General features: G+C 50.7%; 7 protein-coding genes across 7 annotated transcripts; 4 read left to right on the top strand and 3 right to left on the bottom strand.

Annotated features, from left to right (window-relative positions):
* Positions 1-113: 113 nt before the first annotated feature.
* Positions 114-1,637, bottom strand: GT037_006320 (traub transciption factor family protein; the record flags this gene model as incomplete). The annotated part of the gene is made up of 2 exons (XM_038931367.1): positions 114-1,564; positions 1,616-1,637. The coding sequence occupies 2 exons, from the start codon at positions 1,635-1,637 to the stop codon at positions 114-116; spliced, it is 1,473 nt and encodes a 490-aa protein (XP_038785864.1).
* A 158-nt stretch (positions 1,638-1,795) lies between these two features.
* On the top strand, positions 1,796-2,849 carry GT037_006319 (p-loop containing nucleoside triphosphate hydrolase protein; the record flags this gene model as incomplete). Its single annotated transcript, XM_038931366.1, has 4 exons — positions 1,796-1,852; positions 1,905-2,043; positions 2,100-2,219; positions 2,272-2,849. The coding sequence occupies 4 exons, from the start codon at positions 1,796-1,798 to the stop codon at positions 2,847-2,849; spliced, it is 894 nt and encodes a 297-aa protein (XP_038785863.1).
* Positions 2,850-3,981: 1,132 nt separating this feature from the next.
* Positions 3,982-5,980, top strand: GT037_006318 (fad nad-binding domain-containing protein; the record flags this gene model as incomplete). The annotated part of the gene is made up of 4 exons (XM_038931365.1): positions 3,982-4,077; positions 4,128-4,287; positions 4,335-5,087; positions 5,136-5,980. The coding sequence occupies 4 exons, from the start codon at positions 3,982-3,984 to the stop codon at positions 5,978-5,980; spliced, it is 1,854 nt and encodes a 617-aa protein (XP_038785862.1).
* A 211-nt stretch (positions 5,981-6,191) lies between these two features.
* GT037_006317 (uncharacterized protein) lies at positions 6,192-8,006 on the bottom strand (the record flags this gene model as incomplete). The annotated part of the gene is made up of 1 exon (XM_038931364.1): positions 6,192-8,006. The coding sequence occupies one exon, from the start codon at positions 8,004-8,006 to the stop codon at positions 6,192-6,194; it is 1,815 nt and encodes a 604-aa protein (XP_038785861.1).
* Positions 8,007-8,267: 261 nt separating this feature from the next.
* On the top strand, positions 8,268-11,046 carry GT037_006316 (l-asparaginase precursor; the record flags this gene model as incomplete). The annotated part of the gene is made up of 2 exons (XM_038931363.1): positions 8,268-9,480; positions 10,217-11,046. 2 exons carry the CDS (start codon positions 8,268-8,270, stop codon positions 11,044-11,046), a joined length of 2,043 nt encoding a protein of 680 aa, XP_038785860.1.
* A 492-nt stretch (positions 11,047-11,538) lies between these two features.
* Positions 11,539-12,735, top strand: GT037_006315 (adenosine deaminase; the record flags this gene model as incomplete). Its single annotated transcript, XM_038931362.1, has 2 exons — positions 11,539-12,048; positions 12,100-12,735. The coding sequence occupies 2 exons, from the start codon at positions 11,539-11,541 to the stop codon at positions 12,733-12,735; spliced, it is 1,146 nt and encodes a 381-aa protein (XP_038785859.1).
* Positions 12,736-12,825: 90 nt separating this feature from the next.
* Positions 12,826-14,178, bottom strand: GT037_006314 (mfs general substrate transporter; the record flags this gene model as incomplete). The annotated part of the gene is made up of 1 exon (XM_038931361.1): positions 12,826-14,178. One exon carries the CDS (start codon positions 14,176-14,178, stop codon positions 12,826-12,828), a length of 1,353 nt encoding a protein of 450 aa, XP_038785858.1.
* Positions 14,179-14,297: the final 119 nt, after the last annotated feature.

Here is a 14,297-nt window from a genome sequence, read left to right as displayed (position 1 = left end):
GTGCGATCGAGGATAGTTTGATTACGAGCTATAACGTAATCATGGTTTGATCAATTCGATGTGTCAGATATTCTATTGGCGTCATGGCCATCTCAGTCAACATATACAAACCATCAACTTCTGAACAACATCAGTCCAGCCTCCTCAGCATCGACACCAGCCTCCTCCTCACTCTCCACGTCATCATTCTCTCCAAGCCCCAATCTTTGCCCGAACAAACTACTGAACAATTCATCCCTCTGCCTATCACCCCATTCGCCTCTCTCTTCGGGCGCCATGAAGTTCTGCAGCTTCTCCTGCACGGTGTATCGTAGCCTTCTGCCCTTGCTAGCCTTTGTATCAACAACCTTCTTCGTCTTGGCTTCGCGAGCAACCTGCCAGGGCGCTTGTACGACGAACTCGGCGGTTCCGTTTGCGTTGAGATCGGCTGAGCGTTGTTCGAGAAGCTCTTTGAGCATAAGTCCATAGAAATCGGCGTCATCGTAGATTGCGGGGTCGGGCTGAACAGCTTTGCCAGAGGATTGGAGGGGCGCACAGGAACGTGGGGTTTGGGTGCGGGTCACCAGGTGCGACGATGTCAGCTGAGAGTCGAGGACTTCCGTCAGGGTCTGTTGCGCGGATGCGTTGAGGCGTGCCTTGTTGTTCGTGACGGTTGTCGCTTTCGTCTTGTTTGACCAGCGTTCAAGGACGGCTTTGCGGTGCGGGAGGGTGGTCTTTTCGCTGTCTTGGATATTCGCCCAGATCTCAGATGACGGCGTCGTGGAATCGAATGCTGTGCGCTTCCGCTTCTGGCCTGTCCGCGACTCCTCCAGAGAAAGTCGGAGATTCGTGAGATTGTTCAGAAGAGTTAGAGCAGCGGCCTCGGCTGCCTCAATGGGCGCATCTTGCGCAGTCTCCGTCTTGTAAGGCTCTACAGCCATGGAGTTTGTGGAGATTAGCGCCTTTTGTAGTCGAATGCGCGAGTTAAGTAACGTGTCGAATGTCTTCCGCTGGGTCTTGACAGCTTCTCCCTTTGCTACGTCGTTCTGCGTACCGGCGGCAATTGTCGACGTGAACGACTTGTTCGCAGACATGAGATCGCGGATGGTAGACGCGTCAGGCTTGACCTCGTCGCCAGACTTTTCGTCTTCCGAGTCTTCGGCTTCATTGGCATCGTCGTCACTTCCGCTCTCTTCTGCGCTTCCCATTTCCTCGTCTTCGTCGCTCATGTCCTCGTCGAAGTCGCCGTTTGAGTCTTCCTCGGCGGTGTCGTCTTCGTCGCCAAGCTCTATTCCATTCATGCCACCTTCAATCTCGTCGTCGCTCGCTTCACTGTCCTCATCGTCGAAGCCTCTAGCGAACGGGTCATCGCTATCGCTGTCTTCGAGCGCTTTGCGATCCACCTTGCGTCCAGTGTATTCCGGACCCAGCGGTACCTCAACTGGCTTCCTCAGCTTGCTTTTTCCGACAGAAGTATAATGTTCGCGCCCGGCATTGTCATCTTCATTTTCTGAGAGGCTTGCATCGGAGCGCTCGTCTTCGCTGGAGCTGGGCGCAGGGTCAAGAAGCGACTCGGGGTCGAAATCTGTTGATCGTGTGAGTATTATCCTGCATCGCATGTATCTGGAGCTCTTACCTCTAATCTTGGACTTTCCCATGGCGTATAGATAATCTGTCGTGCGTGTTGCTGGCAGATCCTGTGCGAAGAGAAAGTTCACTTTGCCCCACAAAAAAGTTCAATGCCATCGGCATTTCATTTCACCGATGCGCGTCACCTCCGCGATCAACTCCGCAAACCCATCTTAATCACGACAGAATGCTGAAGCCACGATTGTTCTCGACATTACGCTGTCTCCAGCATGAGAACCCTCTCGTATGACTACTACCTCCATCTCATATGGCGCATTGGCTGATGTCATGCGCAGGGTCTTCCACGCTCAGGCGCGCCTCCGCAGATGCCTCGGATGCAGCGAGGATTGCCACAGAAGAGGAACATCAAAGATGTGAAGAAAGTCATCGCTGTTTCATCGGCAAAGGGCGGCGTTGGAAAGAGTACCATTGCTGGTATGCTCCGCCGTTGGAGACTTGGCCAACATGAGAAATCTAAAACCATCACGCAGTGAATCTGGCATTGAGCTTCGCCCGCCGTGGTTACAAAGCTGGAATACTTGATACCGATATCTTTGGCCCGTCGATACCAACCTTACTCAATCTGTCCGGCGAACCGAGACTTTCAGCCAGTCAGTCCGTGAACCAGTCCATCATACAAACCACCTCTAACGATTGGCCTAGACAACCAACTATTACCACTGGCTAACTATGGTCTCAAATCCATGTCCATGGGCTATCTCATCCCAGATTCATCACCAGTAGCATGGCGGGGCCTCATGGTAATGAAGGCCCTGCAGCAACTACTACACGAAGTAGAGTGGGGAGGCCTGGACGTCCTGGTCCTTGACATGCCCCCCGGCACAGGTGATGTCCAGCTCACCATCACCCAACAGCTTATTTTGGATGGCGCGCTCATCGTATCCACACCCCAGGATCTGTCGCTGAAGGATGCAGTGAAAGGTGTCGAGCTCTTCCGCAAAGTCGATGTAAAGCTCCTGGGTCTTGTCTGCAATATGACGGGCTTCAAATGCCCTGGTTGCGGCGACGTACATGAAGTATTTGGAAATATGAAGAAGATCAGAGCCATGTGTGGGAAATATGAATTGAACATGTTGGGCGAGATTCCGCTACATGCTAGCATCAGCGACGATGCTGATCGCGGAAAACCGACTGTGGTAGCAGAGCCGGACGGGGAGCGAGCAATGGCGTTTGGAAAGATTGCACAGGAAGTCGAAGGTCTCATCGGACTGGGACGTTAACCGTCTGAAAATGAAAGTTGCTACTACAGAAATTCCGCGACTGTGACTGTCTGACTCAAGCCCTCTGCAATTCTACTGTCGGTATTGGTATGTCTCGTTGTGAAATGTACATATCTAGACAATGCTGCCTCTCTGGATCTATGTTGGGGCCGCCATTACGGACATTGAGGTATCTGCATTGTCCGCAATGACGTACTTGCAGGGCGCAACACGCTAACATGGGCGTGCACGATCGTCGCACGTACAGGCAATAGCCCTCACGACACCAGTCTTCCTTCCTTATATCCGTCGAGATACAACGTTTACGCTCCACATGTGCAGCAGCTCCATTCAAGAATGAAACCCTCCCTACGCGAAGACACTGTGCTACTACTCGGGGCGCACGCAATCGTCTTAATATGCCGCGCTGTTACGCGTCCTATTGTACGCGGTGGAACCGACCTAGCGACGCGCCATGAAGCAATCAATATTTGAGCTGTCCTTGGAAGAGTCCCAGCTGTATTCACCATGGTCTTCGGATCATTTGACGATGTCTATATGCTGTATACCATTGTAATGACACACGCCTACAGATTGCTCAGACGTAACCACTTCACTGATCCATTATTAAAATCCCAGCCAAGCCGCGCGTCAGCACTGAGCACGTATTCAAGAGCTGTGTATAAGCTAAGAGGGTTGAGTAACAAATGAACGGTGGTTGCTCTAGGCGTAAAACAGACGACCGGTTTGGTTTAGCGACCTCGCCACTGCCTGAAATGATGTACCCCGCAACAACCCCGCGCAGTATCCGACCAAGTTGTTGGTCGGTGTTCAATGCTAAGGTAGTGACTGTGCGCCCCGTTGTATGCTGTTCTGCCCATTGGTGCGCCGCGTAGCCTATGTAAGGTCACACGAGGCTGTCAGCACTGGCGACTCATATACCCGATACCCGACGTAAAAGATCGAATGATGTAGGATCGAATCTAGACAAATATGCGCCAGCATTATTAGCTGAGGCCGCCCCATAGAACTGAAATATATATGCCTACCGGCATACTTAGTTCGACATAAATTGGGCCGATATCGTAATACAGATTTCTTTCACAGCCTCACGCCCACTTGATCACGACTTCTCCGTTCGACCACCCTCACCATGGCGCCGGATCTCAACACAATAGGAAGCGGTCAGCGGTGGGATTATTCTACTCCAGGATCTGGCGGTTACAACATCCCGGACATAGTCTACGATGTACGCCGCAATGACTGGAATACTTCAGATCTGAACTGATAGTCTCCCAGGACCCCTCATCTAGGAAGCTCAAGATTTTGACCATCGGAGCTGGCTTGTCGGGTATCCAGATGGCATACCAGATCCAGAAGAACACGCAGAATGTTGAGCATGTAATCTACGAGAAAAACGCCAACTTAGGAGGCACATGGCTGGAAAACAGATATCCAGGTATGGACATAAAACAAGAATGGTTGAGGTGGAGCTAAAGGTTGCAGGATGTGCTTGCGATATTCCGTCACATGCCTACACACTCAACTTCGCTCTGAACCCCGACTGGCCTCGTTTCTTCTCGTACGCTCCAGACATACAAAAGTACCTCGAAAAGGTCTGCGATGTTTTCGACTTGCGCAAGTACATGACATTCAACACCGAAGCTACCAGAGCCGAGTGGCAAGACGATGTGGGTAAATGGAAGGTCACCCTCCGTCAGACGACGTCATCTGGCGAAGAAAGAGAGTTTCAAGAGGAATGCGACCTTCTTCTCTACGCTTCTGGCATCTTGAACAACTATAAATGGCCAGGAATCAAAGGCATCAACAGTTTTAAGGGTCGCATCGTCCACACGGCGACCTGGCCGAAAGACTACCAGAGCGAGAAATGGAAGAACGACCGTGTAGCTGTTATCGGATCTGGCGCCTCTTCCATCCAAACTGTGCCAAACATGCAGCCACACGTAAAGCACATGGATATTTTCGTTCGAACCGGTGTGTGGTTCGTCCAAATCGCGAACAATTTTGGCCAGAATAAGGAGTATTCACAAGAAGAACGCGATGAGTTTCGGAAAGATCCGAAGAAGTTAGTCGCGCACGCTAAAGACATCGAGAACCAGGTAAACGGGCTTTGGGGGGCATTCTATGCCGGAAGTCAATCGCAGAAGGACGCCCAAGCCCTGTTTAGAGAACGAATGAAGGAGTTCCTTAAGGATGAGCGGCTTCTGGAAGGCTTCACCCCAAAGTTTGAAGTTGGCTGTAAGTTTCATCTGATACTTGCTGGAACTGGTCACTGATCTGCTGCAGGCCGTCGCATAACCCCAGGCGATCCCTATATGAAGGCTATCCAGGAGCCAAACGTCGACGTTCACTTCACAGCTGTGAATGAGATCACGGAAAAGGGTGTGGTTGGCGCGGACGGCGTCGAGCGCGAAGTCGACACAATAGTTTGCGCAACTGGCTTCGACGTAACCTACCGTCCACGCTTCCCAATCATCGGCAAGAATGGTGTCGACCTCTACGAAAAGTGGAAGAATGAGCCTGAAGGCTACCTCGGTCTCGCATGCCCGGATATGCCTAACTGGTTGATGTTCATTGGACCAACCTGGCCTGTAGAAAACGGCTCAGTCACTGGCCCTCTACTGGCAGTTGCTGAGTACACAATCCAAATCATCAAAAAGATGCAACGAGACCACATCAAATCATGGGTTCCACGACAAGACATCACAGATCAATTCAACGAGCATGCGCAAGAGTGGATCAAGCACACAGTTTGGAAAGACAACTGTAGATCCTGGTATAAAAACAACGACACCGGGCGAGTCAATGCCGTCTGGCCAGGCTCATCAAATCAATATGCTGAGGTGATTGAGACTCCGCGGTACGAAGACTTTGATATCCAGTATATGCACAAGAATCCTTGGGCACACCTAGGTATGGGCTATGCGATGCGTAATAAGCAGTTTCCAGAGGCCGATGTTAGTCCGTACCTGCAGTTGGAGAATATAGATCCCCAGTGGTTGAAGGCTATTGGGTATGAGGGGCCAGCAGGCGAAGTGCAGAAAGTAAGAGACCAAAAGGATGAGCCGGATGTGAATAGGACGGGAGGCGATGCAGGTCTGGGGCATGGAGACGGAAACACGCTAACATAATATGTTCGAGTGACATCGCCTGTGTACGTTACCATGCCATTATCTAATCATGATAGTCACAACCGAGAATCACAGTTGTAGCTATCCGTGTTGCTCATGAGATGCTCGCTTACTATACAGTACAAGAGACATGCAATTATTAATACAACAAAGCAGCATAACTACTCATGAGAGAATAATCCATAACAGTGATTCTCAATGTAGAGCTTCCTCATCTCATCATGTGCTCTTCACTGAGTATAAGAACGAAGTGCCTCGAATTGGGTGCGATAGCTAATGCTGCTACACGTCGCATAGCTATCTTGATATGCAATCCTTTGTCATCTCCAGTTGTTTTATCCCTGACCTGTAGAGTCGCACGGTCCGATGCGTTGCTTATATCCAGTCCTTGTACAGTCTTAGGTATGGAACCACGTTTTCCCGCCATCTTAAGTTCGGCAGTGAAACAAGGCTCGCCCTCCAAACCGTATGGGAAGTCGAGGTCTAGAAAGACGGTCTGACTAAAATGGAACCGAAAACTGCCGGCTCCACCCCAGGAAGCCGAGCCGTAGTATATATACGGCAAATCAGTCATTGCTGTTCTAGTATCCCTATGATCTTTACACAGAGATTTCGATATCGTCCTGAGTTTGTCTAGAAAGATTTGTTGGCGGACTGGTGCGATATCAAATTCCGTTAGATTGATTCCTCGGAATGTGGTTGTGGTATTCGAGGGTTCAGAATTCGGCTTCTGTTTGTATAGAGATTGCAGGTTGATCATATTAGAACCGATGCACGCAATTTCGGATAGTACAGCTCGATCCAGCTCAACTCGGACTATCGAAGGATGCCAATTTTCACGATCGGCGGGAAAAACTTCGTCAAAATGGGCCACGGATGGATTTACATATATAGACGTGTATCGAAATTCTTCCACAGTGCTTCCAGGCCGGAGCACAAGACTTCCCTGGTGTCGATAAGTCTTCTCGTATCGATTCTCTCCGTTGCCTATCTGTGACAACTCGACGCACAAGAGATACGTCTGGTTTGGTACGATTCTTATTACGGCAAGGAAGCCATGCCACGTGTTTTCTTGGTAGTGAAGAATTGGTAATGTAATATGGATACCGCGGCTAGTTACTTGCGGAGGCCTGGAATCATGCGGAGGGGGAAGTAACGAGAAAGGGGTTCTTGATAGGTTGTCGCGATCATGTATCTGGGTAGAGTCTTCGAGTTCGTCAAACAGTAAGTCAGATCTGGGCATAAAGGTACGAAACTGCGAAGGCGAACTGGCTAAAAGGCTTCCTGTCGATGAGTTTACATCCCATGCGAACAAGGTGTAGTCTTCATCAATGGGAAGTATCTCTTCTTGGAGTCTTAGAAACGCCCTATGACCTTCTCCGTAAAGAAGAGCCATATTCACACCAAAGATTCCTAAAAGGCAGTAAGCCTGATCCTCAACCCGGCTGGTTTCTCGACGCGCAGCCCAAGACATCCTTACTGCAACTGGGCAGTTGAGAGGATTTCCACCAGTAAGTATCTTCTCGTTGATACCCGTTATGGCCGTTAGTCTCTTTTGGAGGCTACTTCGTGTCCCGATGTCTACCCATGATACGTTGTAGAATTCTACAATGCCAGGAGCGATGAGCTCTTGCAGGGTCCACCCACGTGTGAACCATCGAGATTTGCTGAAAGCTTTGTAGTCGTCTAGCTGCGGGTTGCCTTGCACGTCTTCCAAGTACGCGTAACAGATACAGGCTCCTTTGTACCATTGGTACATTGAGTTGATCGCCTCCGATAGTTCAGCGCTCGAGGTTTTGTCGATGCAGCAAGTGTCAATCCAGGAGTACTTGAAGCCATCATCCTTCGCTCTTTTGCAACAGCCGACAAGCTTCGCAAAACCTTTCTTCGATGGCGCTATATTCGACAGAATATCTTGCAGAGTAACCTCCTCAGAGCCCCATGTATGCGAGAGGATAACGTAATCTGGCACTTGGCTCTGCAGGAACTCCTCCACCTGTAACGTAGAGGTGTTGAGCAATCGCATAGCGAATCTCGAGTGGTAAGGATAAGCGGATCTCAGAGTGTTGCTTGTGGTGAGGCAACAGAACAGGGACTATTTCTATGAAGATCGAGATTGCGAGAATCCCTGGAGAGGAAGGTGGGGAAGCGGACGCTAAACCCTCTTTGGATCGACCGCTATCTCCCCCAGGTACTTCAGGACTTAGACGGCTACAGACCCCATCTCAATTATCTACTTCTCTGTGAAAAGAATCTGGATAGTTCCAAAGCTACTTAAATATACACTATGACTGAACAGCGTGTTCCACATGCAAACGCCGCATCGCCCGTCAACCCCCGCATCATCATCCACGGTGGCGCAGGCAACATAACGCGCACGTCCATTCCTCGTGATCGTTACGATGAATACCGCAAGTCGCTTCTCAACATTCTTGATAAAACTGAGACACTTCTACGTAGGCCAGGATCAACAGCGCTAGACGTAGCCACGTATGCAGTCTCCCTCCTAGAGGACGACCCGTTATACAACTCCGGTAAAGGCGCAGTCTTTACACGCGAAGGCAAGAACGAACTTGAATGCAGCATTATGGTTTCAGATGGATACAGCAAACGAGGTGTCGGGTGCATGCTGCTCAGGCGCGTCAGAAACCCAATTAAGCTAGCACGAGAATTGCTCATCCGTGGCGAGGAAGCGGATGGCGGTGGTGCAGCCGACCATTGTCAATACAGCGGAGAGTTTGTCGAAGGACTCGCGAAGGAATGGGGGCTTGACATCGTAGATTCAGGCTACTTCTTCACACAAAAGAGATGGGACGAACATCAGCGCGGACTTGCAGATGAGAAGAAGAAGGCCGAGATGGGTATGAGCGTGGATGAGATGAGCGATTGGGAGAAAGACAACTATATTCCGCTTGGAACTTGTGGTGCAGTGGTTGTAGATAGCTTTGGTACCGTTTGCACGGCAACTTCAACAGGCGGGTTGACGAACAAAGTTCCTGGGCGTATTGGAGATACACCGACTATTGGCGCAGGGTTTTGGGCTGGAGAGTGGTACGACGAAAAGACCGTTAGACCGCAGATGGTGTACCAACCTTCTGCTTCTCCTGCCTCGCCGATCGACAAACTATCGAGAGGCGATATACGCGGTGTAGTAGACGACTGTATACCATTCCTCGGATCGCCCACGATACGAGGGAATGTGTTGTCATCCACCAAGCCATATGAAAAGCCTGTGTTGACACGTCACGCTGTAGGTCTCTCAGGGACCGGCAATGGCGACTCGTTTCTTCGTACATGCGCAGCTCGCACCACAGCTGCCAGATCACAATTCTCTGCAACATCACTTTCGGATGCGACAACGTGGATGGCGGGACCCGACGGTCAGCTTCAACGATCTGCTGGAAAGCATTGGGGCGTAACCCATGAAGGCACCGGCGGTATCATTGGTATAGAGCTTGTCGGTAATGAAGTAAACGTTGTACAAGATTTCAATTGCGGAGGTATGTTCAGGGCATGGACAGGCGATGACGGAAGCCCAAAATGCTTGGTGTTTAGGGAAGAAGGCTGGGAGAACGGGCCCAAGGGTTGGGGTGATCGGCCAACTGCAAGGTATTGAACTCCACATTTGTGGTCCGTCCAAGGAGAAGTCTTGCTTCTTCCATCTCCACTGCGCATCACATTATGGAACGCAAGACCAGAAACTTAGCATAAACGAGCTTTAACGTACGTAAATAGCAGCAATATTGGGACGTCGAGAACAAGAAGAATTTGAAAGCTTTCAAGCACGAACACGAATCTCCATAGTAACGTACGATCGGAATCACTCGGCTCATATCGGCGCCACTCCGAGCGGCCGAGCTGCGACAACCCGACGACGCTATACTATAAATCCTAAAAATACGCAAGTCGAGTCTTGCTGCACGGACGTGGATCGTGTATGCGGAGGTGGCTTCGGCCACTTGGGCATCGTCATTCGCGAAGCGGCCGTGTAGCCGGCATCATGTGGCGAATCGGGAGGCTGGTTACGAGCGCTAGGTGCTAGCTGAACTATCAGCTCAAAGCTATCGAGGTACCACAGCTTAAACTTCGCATAAACACGAGAATGGTAGGTATATAGTCAGCTCGTCCTCGTTCGCAACAACTTCATCTCCAGCTCATTACCAGACTATTACGACACTCGCTTTATACATCTTAGTATCTTGATATACTTTAATCACAAATCAACACCCACAACAGCAATCATGCGTTACACCATCTTTACTCTGGCCGCAGCTGCCTCAGTCGCTTCAGCGCAATCCTCTTCCTCTCCAGCCAGCGCATCTCCCACAGGCACCCTCATTCCCGTTGGCGAGAAGTGCGATCCCAACGGCACACCATGCGCGCTCGGCGCCAACTGCTACGCAGTCAACTCCATGCTCCAACCCGTCTGCGGCAACTTCCAGGCCTCATGCAAAAACGACCAGCAGTGTGCTTTCAACACATGCAACCTTGAGCAAGGTCTTTGCAACGGCTTCATCGCTTCCTCCTCGGCCTCATCATCCTCGGCGTCAGCAACGATCACCACCACACCGACTGCACCGGGCCCAATGCCTGCTCCTTCATCAACCATCGTCGCCCCTGCTGGATCTTTGCCCCTCGGTGCCGAATGCAACCCTTACGTCAACCCAAGCCAATGCGCGAATGGTGTGGACTGCTGGGCTAGCAATGCCATGTTGATTGCCCGCTGCGGTAACTTCAACGCTGAGTGCTCGAGCGATGCGCAGTGTGCCTACAACACCTGCAGCGGCGGACTCTGCAGAGGTTTTCTCCCATCCAGCGCTATGCCTGTCCAACCATCCAGCGTTATGCCCGTTCAGCCATCTAGCATGATGAGCGCGGTGCACCCATCCAGCATGATGAACGGTACCGTGCCCATGCAGCCAACTGGCACTGGCGCTGCTAGGCCCACCGGTAACGGAACTGCCACTTCTACTGGTTCTGTCGAGTTCACCGGTGCTGCGTCTGCCGACAACGTCGCCAGCGGTGTCATGGCTATTGTCTTCGGCGCTGTTGCTTTGGCTTTGTAGACATTAGAATTTGTAGGCTCTCAAACCTGCTGTATGGTATATACTGCCACGGGTTATAATTACCTAATTGCTACGACGCTTTATGAAGATTATTCCTGCTACCTTTCTCGCATATGCCACAGTGACCACCAAGTTTCCTTCCTGTCTGACTACAAGATGAATCCATGCAGGTGCACCTTGGTCACTTTATATAACGAAGTGACTCATCATTAGAGGTTGTAGGTAGACCTATGCACTGACTGTTTATTTGCAGAGTCGACATGCTCAACGTGTGATATTCTACCTACCAGCTCGGTTGATCGGTACAATGATTAGCCGCAGGACCTAACGCTGAGTCACCGAATATGTATACAGTCATCAGATCACCTTTCACATATATTGGTAGCGATAATTTGGCATTCAGATTCTGAGTTGAGTGCTGTTACCTTCCTAACATCGCAATTCCTGACTGTACACTCGAATCACTCCAACAAATACCATATTACGACTACAATGACAGACGTAGAGAACGCACTCTCTGTAGCAGAACGAGGAGAACTGAGGCGCTCCCTGGCAGCTACAAAAGACCCATACATCGCCGCAATCCCGAAAGTCGAACTCCACATTCACATAGAAGGTATCATAAGTGCAGATCTGAAATGGAAGTTCTCGCAGCGAAACGACCGACCAATCATCAACCCGCGAACCGGTCAACCTTTCTCTTCACTTGCTGAGCTTCGAGATTCTCATGACACCCTGAAGCCGCGTACGGGGAACCGCATGGATAACAGTGAAGAGACTTTGTCCTTTTTCGAGGCTTACTATGGTGGCTTTGAGGTTCTCAAGACTCAGCAGGATTATTACGATCTTGCTATGGATTACTACGAACATGCTGCAGCAATGAACGTGCGATATGCCGAGATCTTCTTTGATCCACAAGGCCATACGCGTGTTGGAACGAGTTGGGAGATGATGATGGAAGGTTTCCGAGGAGCGCAGCGGAAAGCTGAACAGGACCTCAACGTGAGCCCGTTATCTTCCCTTGAAAACATTTCTGCTCACAGCATTCCGTAGGTGAAGTCTGCTTGGATCATGTGCTTCCTTCGGGATGAAACACTAGAGTCCGCAATGGAACACTATGACGCAGCACTCAAATACCGCGATATGATAGTAGGAATCGGCCTTGACTCCAATGAAGTTGACAGACCACCATCGCTTTTTGACGAAGTCTTCTTGAGAGCCAGAAACGATGGCTTCCGTCTTACGGCGCACTGCGACGTTGGCAAGCCCTATCCTCTCGAACATATCCATCAGGTGGCGACGAATATTGCAGGCACAGGGGCCGATAGAATTGACCACGGACTCAATGCTGCTAGCGATACAGATCTCATGAATCTTGTCAAGGACAAAAACCTGGGGATGACCATCTGTCCCTGGTCGTACATCCGCCACCAACCAATAGACGAGGTGTTCCAGCGAATTCGAACGCTCTTCGACGCTGGCATTAAGATTGCTATTGCAAGCGACGACCCAGCGTTTATGGAGGATACATGGGCGCTGGAGAACTTGCTAGTGGTGAAAAGGTACTGTGGCTTTACAAATCTAGAGATTCAAAGGCTGGTGGAGAATGCTATAAAGATTTGCTGGACTTCTGAAGATGCGAGAGAGGAGATGTTGCGCGAGCTGTATAACATCGAACCGGGAACTTAGATAGCTCAGTGGCATTGCTATACTCGCTATGCAATTAGACATTGCTATAGTGGCACTTGCGACCGAATCTGCAGCGCATTGAACGCGCCATCACAGCCTCTTCAACACCTTTGTGTCCAACCGTAGTCGTGCGATGACGATAAGAAGTGTCGTCAAGACACCTGTCCCAGCGGCGTAGAAGATAGCAGCCCGATACGGCTCGATCGATGAAGCATCTGCCGCACCTGTCGCTTCAATCAATAGCCCGGCAAGAGGAGCTCCTAACAAATAGCCTGGAGTCCAAAAGAACACCATCAAAGCAATCGACGCAGCAGCAGAGTGGGGAGCTACCACAGCAACGGCAGTAGGCAGACTGACAAAGAAGCTTCCATTGGCGCATCCGTTGACAAGAGCGAAGATGAAGAGAGGTGGCAATGATGTGCTTACTGGCCAGATGGCTAGCATGCTGACCGAATTGACCAAGCAGGTGATCATCAAGGTGTTGAAACTGCCGATCTTATCGCAAGTCAATCCGCCCAGGATACGACCTACTGCTGTCGCAGCACCGAATCCGCCGACTAAACCCGCACCAGTCGACGCTGGCAGACCGATCGAACTCGCAAACAGTGGCAAGAAGAAGGGCGGTACGAAGAGAGCAAAGACGCCAACGGCACCAGCCATGGTCAGCGTAAGGAACGGAACGTTCTTCAAAAGCGACCAATCGAACCGGGAGAGCGTTCCAGTAGTCGCACGTTCCTTCAACAATAAAGTGCATGGTATTCCAGTGGCCATGATAAGGATGCCTAGGACACGGAACGTCCACTCCAATCCGAATTTATCGATAAGTGCCTGCGCTGCGAGCGGCAGTATCGTGGCACCTACGCCACCACCAGCCTTGACAACGCCATTCGCAATACCAAGTTTCGAGCTGAACCACTGCAGTGGCAAACTGTTTGTCGCAGTATACAGCAGCGATGTACCAACTCCCACTAGCAGCCCTGCGATGCAGAACAGCCCACCAAGATGGTCCAACGTGAAACTCGTAGCAATCAACCCCACTCCAAACACTGTCGTGGCAGCAAGAGCAGTGTACCGCACGCCGAAGGACCTCATAACTCTTATCGAAGCAATGCCAAAAGCGACCATGCAAGCCATATACAGGCTGCCAACGAAGGTGATGGTACGCACGTTCGTGTTCAAATTGGGCGATTTCAGGATGGCTGTTTGCAGGACGCCCCAGGCCGTCGTGTAGCCGTTAATCCAGAAGAGAAGAAAAGAACATGAGGCGACCACAGTCCAGCCATAGCCTCCATTGGGGATTGCTTCTGCGGCAGAGGGTGGAGGTTGCGGATCGGAAAGAGATTCAAGACCGGTTGAGTCATTTCCATTTGCATCAAGGCGAATCCGTGAATGCTGATCGGAGGAGAGGTTTACCAACGGGACGATGGTCTGAGTTGTGGACATTTTGTGTTGGTCCTCCCATGTCGTGTAAAGGATTTCTGTTTATATATCAGGGCAGCAGCATCTTGGTGGTAATACAGGCTATCGGTAAAATCAAAGGGCGCAGAGACATACGCCAGGGC

This window comes from Alternaria burnsii (assembly GCF_013036055.1).
Source record: "Alternaria burnsii strain CBS107.38 chromosome Unknown 752, whole genome shotgun sequence".
In the NCBI taxonomy this organism is placed as follows: Eukaryota; Fungi; Ascomycota; class Dothideomycetes; order Pleosporales; family Pleosporaceae; genus Alternaria; species Alternaria burnsii.
Note: the sequence above shows the minus strand (reverse complement) of the source record. Positions and strands in the feature narration are given on the sequence as shown.